This window comes from Berghia stephanieae, chromosome 8 (genome assembly GCF_034508935.2).
Source record: "Berghia stephanieae isolate SIO BIC M18660-M18661 chromosome 8, UCSD_Bste_1.3, whole genome shotgun sequence".
Lineage (NCBI taxonomy): Eukaryota > Metazoa > Mollusca > Gastropoda > Nudibranchia > Aeolidiidae > Berghia > Berghia stephanieae.
In genome coordinates this window covers 29,897,177-29,903,088 of record NC_088367.1, presented here as the reverse complement: position 1 = coordinate 29,903,088, position 5,912 = coordinate 29,897,177, and the positions used below count along the sequence as shown (strand labels likewise).

Sequence of the window (5,912 nt, the reverse complement as noted above, 5' to 3'; positions counted from 1 at the left end):
TTTTAAAAATCTATTTTTGTGTTGGGTGAGTATGAAGTTTAGGGTAAAATTCTGAAAATAGATGGAAGGGAGAGAGTTAAACAAAATCTGTGTATTGATCAAATCCAGGCAATAAAATCATCTCATCTTTGTTATTGCTCTATAGGTGAATATGTTAACACCTGATGTCACAAACTTGAACCCCAATGGTAAAGGGTTAATTTATCAAATCATCAGGTATAAACAGCCAGTGGAATTGGAATCAATAAAGTCAATATCGAAACGACATTTATTATAATTTACAATTAACTATGCTGTACATTTTCCTTGAACAATTATGATGCAATTGTCTACAAGAAAAGAGACAAGTTGACAGGTGACAGCAGGACGTAAACAAAAGCAAACAGTCGTGATTGTGTTGTGTTGCTAGGCGGTGCCGATAGGTGCATTGCCGTGACACTTGAACTAGTCCAATAATAGGCCAGGTGGGTTTCATTTAATTTGGAGGGGTGATCGTCGTGGCAAATCTCTTATCTACACATATATAAGCTGTGCTGATAGTAATAGCTATCCTATTGCTATCGTTACACTTCCGACACCGACTGCTTCGCTTTGCATGTGTGTGATTGGTATGTTTGTTGCTTAATGAGCGTACTTTTTTGCTTTTTATTTTAGATCGAGTTCTTGTTATTCCCTGTATTTGAATCGCTCTTTCTCGTTAAAACAAATCTATTTAGCCTACAACAGAAGGGGGGGGGGGGGGGGGGGGGGGGGGGGGGGGGGGGGGAGCGGGAACGGGGTTTTGAAAAAGTCTCGTTATTGCGGAGCTCTTGTTATTTCTGATGCCTTTAAACTTGAAGCACCACTGTACTTATTTAATACTTTCGTAAGTTAGTTTCGTGCTTCTGTGTCTTTCTCACACCAAAAGTGTCTTCTACCCCCGCAAGAAGTGTCCCACAACTTAAATGACGAGTGTGAAATTACCGGACAGTTTTCATTCCGTCTTGGGGTATATCCTTCCATTCCGGACCATTTCCAAAAGATTGGGTTAATAAGAGTTCCCTCCCTGTCAGTCACCCACTGACCTTCAGCCGCAATATCGTTGGCACCAACATAACCACTTGGCCCTGTGGGAATAAAAACATTTTTAAACAATAGAAAATGGACCCAGGGCCCGTTTTTAATGAACGAGGACTAGATTTAGTTATTTACTAGTCTAGTAAATGACTAGCTAGTCTTAAGTCCAATCGAAGCAAGTGTCTAAAAAAATTCGGATTTCATGAACGGTTTCTAGTCTCGGACTAGCTAGTCTCTTGTCTAAAAGTGGACGTTGTAAGGACGGTGACTAATTCGGCTATTTTGCGCGGGTAACATCACCTCTCTACTACACGAAGGCAGGAAAGATACTCGCGCCTTCATACTTACAACGCAAAAGATTTCCAAAGAGGAAATTAGCAACACATGTGATATTGATTGTCGACTGTTATAGACTGCAATGATGTCCATCGTTGACTGTCAATTCTATATTTAGGCGACGAATACGGAGATTGAAACTCAAAGAAATTGAACCAAAAAAACCCCAACAAAAACAAAAAAACAAAAGCGAAAGTGTGTTATGATTAATCACATTATTTCAGTCAGTTGCAATGTCAACAGAAAAACTCTTGTCTCTAGTATACTTTCTAATAATGTTTTCTTTGGTTGTTCTACTTTGAAGAAAACCCTTCGATTTCCGAGTCTCTCATTCACGTTCAACTCCGAGCCGATAGATTCAGTTTTATTTAATTTTTACTCACAAAAATGTGTACTTTCAACGATCTGCACTTATCTCATATTTTTTAAGCCAGTGTCAATGGCAACAGGACACTTTTTGTCTCTGTCATTCACAACCGAAGTTTTTTTTCCCGAATCGAAGCGCACTCAATCTAAAATAGCTGCTATCTTGACGCTAAGGGGTCTCCTAGTAACTAGTCCCAGACTAAAGCATGAAGTCTTGCCTCGTCACATGTTTATATATTGGCCAAAAGGTGCCGTGATTGTAGTCCCGGACATTCTTAGTCAGCTCACATGAAATCCGATTTTTTCAAATCATTGATTTAAGTCAGAGATAGAGACTAAGCGCTAGTCCGCTTTCATGAAAACGGCCCCATGTGTGTGAGTGGAGAATATTATCGAGAAATGGTTTAACAAAATAGAGAGGGTATGTAGGTATCTCCTCCCAGAGCGTTGTAAGGACGCCGACTAAATTGGTTATTTTGTGCTGGTAACATGAAGGTCTCTAGTACATGATGGCAGGTAAGATACCAGTCTTCATCCTATCAACACAAGAGATTTCCAAAGAAGAAAGTAGCAACACATCCGGTATAGATATTTCATCCCGTTTCATAGTTGAACTTACTTTTGCCATAGCCTCATGATTATCAAGTCACATGATATTGACCGTCAACTGTAGGGTGCGATATCACAAATTAATAAATTGAAACTCGAACAAATTGAATAACGCCCCCCCCCCCTTCCCCTAACAAAAAAAAAAAAAAAAAAAACAAACAAAAAACAAAAAACAAACAACAACAACAAAACCCCAACAAGCCCCCTCCCCCAAATAAAAACAAAAAAGGCAGTGTGGTCAGATGGGATCAGCGTGGCTCAGTGGTACGGTCTTTGTTTCGTATCCGGAAGGGACCGAGTTTGATCACCACAGCTGCGCTGTGTGGCATTGAGCAAGTCACCTCCCCCTAGCTCAATTTGCGGCGCTGCACTGCGACTGATGCCTGGGTTATTCCAGTCTTCCAATGGAGTAGACCCTAGAGAAAAATTTCCCCTTTGGGATGAATAAAGGGAATTTAAAAGAAAATGAATCACACTATCAATCAATTACAGTGTCAGCAGAATAACTTTTGTCTTCATTATACTTTCTAATCGTTTAGGGTTTAAAAAATTATTTTTTTGTTCTTTGATATTTTGAAGTGAACCCTTCGACTTCGAGTCTCCGGATACCTATCTATAATGTCCGTTCACTCGGGACTCGCGAACCCGATTAAATCGGGGTTTTAAAACGATTTTACTCACAAAAATGTGTACTTTCGACGATCTGTACTTTTCTTACTGTTTATTAAAGCCATTGTCAATAGCATCAGGAAGGTTTTTTATTGTTGCTTTTATTTTTGCCTCTGTTATTCGTAACCGACGTATTTTCCTTCCGAATCGCAGCTCTTTCAATCTCACAAGAGCTGCTCTCTTGCCGACCCGATGATGTATCCCTGTAACTAGCCAGACTTATGAAGTCCGATCCAAGGAAGGGACTGAAATTTGGCAAAACTAGGTACGAAGATGCATTGGTTCTAGTTTGGGACTTGCTAAGATAAAAAGCGAATTTTTTTACAAGTCCTTGATTAAAGTCAGAGATGAAGCGCTAATCTGCCTCCATAAAAACGGGTCCAGATGCACAATGGACGATGTTCCGAGAACAAACCGAATGAAATCTCGGAGGCCCTTGTACTTAGCTCCCCTACTCAATTACGAGATGAAGGTCAACTTGGAAGAAAATTGTTCCTTAAAGCATTTTACAAGAAGTCCAAAACGAACACAATCACAGAACATTTAGTGCGGTACATGACGCCTGTAAGGTGCTATTACAATTTTCTTTTCGACAGAAACAGCGTGGTTACCGGCAAGTCAAACATACGTACGTGAACACTCGATTTTTTCCACCGTGCCTCGCGCACAAAGGGACTCGAATCAGGAGCCAAAAAGCTGGAATCAGAGTGTCATAACAACAGACAATAACGCCCCGTGGTATGGTTTTTGTAATCAAATATACAAAGGCATATAATCTGACAATTCTAAACGATGGCCGAAGTGGCCGTTTAGTTAAGGCATGGCACTGTGACCCAGAAGGTCATGCGTTAGTTTCTTTAGCCAAAATTATTAACCCCCTGTTTGCAAGGTGTCGCATGGAAGGGCGTCTTCTTCTTTCTAAGTGCACTTTGAGCAAGCGTGGCGATTTTTATAATGGATTGAAGCGATTTTCAACTATGAAAAGTCTTGTCAAGTCGGAATCTATCCCGGTTTTAATAATGTTAAATATTATTATGGATTGCCTATATTTTGATATGGCAAAAGTCAGTCCCAAAGTATTTTTTGTGTTAAACATCCTAATTTAAACAAACTTACCTCCATTATAGTCACCAACAATCATCTCGATAGCAGTGTATTCTTCGAGGGAATCAAATTGTAGAAGGTAACCTCCAAGTTGGTTACAATGGGCCCGGGCGTCACTGAATGTCTTGGTTACAGATGACAGGTAGATAGAGAACACTTTGTTTGCCACAGAGATGGTATGGAAAACGTCCGTCACTGGATAGAAGAAATACAACAGATTATGTGTTGTGTAAAGTTTGACAATGCAACAAATATTCATGCAGCATATTTTACAATGTCATAGAGATTGCAGGTGATTAAAGACCAAACAAAAAAAGACACCCCCAAAAAACAACCAAAAAAAGAAAACACAAAAAAAAAACACCTAAAAACAAACAAACAAACAAAATAAATTTTAATAATAATAATAATAATAATATAATAATAATAATAATAATAATAATAATAATAATAATAATAATAATAATAATAATAATAATAATAATAATAATAATAATAATAATATTTATTGCATCCAAAAAAGAAACTTTTTTTGTACAGACGTGTTATAATTTACACAAAAAGATAGAAATATAATGGAAATAGGATGTAGGTATATATAGAAAGGAGCAGCTCCATAACCAGAGCCGCGCTTTATAATATGAATAATTTCAACACTGTAAAATAGTTAAAACTGTTACTATAAATTGAAAATTGAAAAGATTGCAAAACAGATCCATTAATAAATTAATTTTTACATTATTTGAAAGTTTAAAAAACATTATATTAAATGATTATTGCTTGTTGTTATAAAGCCTAAAATGCTGGACGGCAGAAAAGATTTTCGATGTCTCTCTGTTTTTGTTAAAATAGAGAAAGGGCGACCACTCCTTCCTGACATAATAATTGATGGTCTTAGTGGATGATTCTGGTCATTTAATATTTTAGTTATTTTACTAATACAACATTTCTCTATAAAAGATCTACATCATCAACATCATTTATATAGCATTTAATGGATTTTTAAATATTTGAATTTATTTTGTTCCGTTCCACTGCTAAGCAATTGCCTCCCCAAGCTGTTATACAAAATGACAAGACTCTTTCGATTACTGCTTTATAAAAATAATGTGCAGAGGGTTTTATCTATTCTAAACTGAGAAAGTTTTGATAAAAAATAAATACGTCTGCACATCTTATGACTAATTATTTTCAAGTGTTCATCCCACTTCAGCCTGTCATCAAACGCTACATCAAGGTATTTGTAGTGAGGAATTCGCTGGACGAATTGGTCCTTTAATTTTAACGGTTCTATCGGTTCCTTCACTCTCCTAAAGTCAATCACTAGCTCCTTTGTCTTGCTTATGATAAAAAAAAAGCAAACAATATTTTATTCGCGTGAGCTTCTTACCCGGCATCTATTTGGCACTAAATCCTCTACCCTTGTTCCCATGAAACATCATCATCATCATCATCATCATCACCATCATCATCATCATCATCATCATCATCATCATCATCATCATCATCATCATCATCATCATAATCATTATCAGCATCATCATCATCATCATCGTCATCATCACCAACATCACCGTCATCATCATTAACATCATCATCATCATCATAATCATCATCATCATCATCATCATCGTCATCATCATCAACATCACCGTCATCATCATTAACATCATCACTATCGGCATATCGTCATCACCATCATCATCACGGCTACGATCATCATCATTATTATGATAATCATCTTAATAATCAATGATGAAGACGACGGCTAA

At 37.3% G+C, this 5,912-nt stretch overlaps 1 protein-coding gene across 1 annotated transcript; it reads right to left on the bottom strand.

Moving 5' to 3' along the window:
• Nucleotides 1-765: 765 nt before the first annotated feature.
• LOC144977825 (C-type lectin 37Db-like) lies at nt 766-4,451 on the bottom strand. Its single transcript, XM_078923220.1, has 2 exons — nt 4,153-4,451; nt 766-1,106 (listed from the first exon to the last, which is right to left on the bottom strand). The coding sequence occupies exons 1-2, from the start codon at nt 4,397-4,399 to the stop codon at nt 871-873; spliced, it is 483 nt and encodes a 160-aa protein (XP_078779346.1). The 5' UTR covers nt 4,400-4,451; the 3' UTR covers nt 766-870.
• Nucleotides 4,452-5,912: the final 1,461 nt, after the last annotated feature.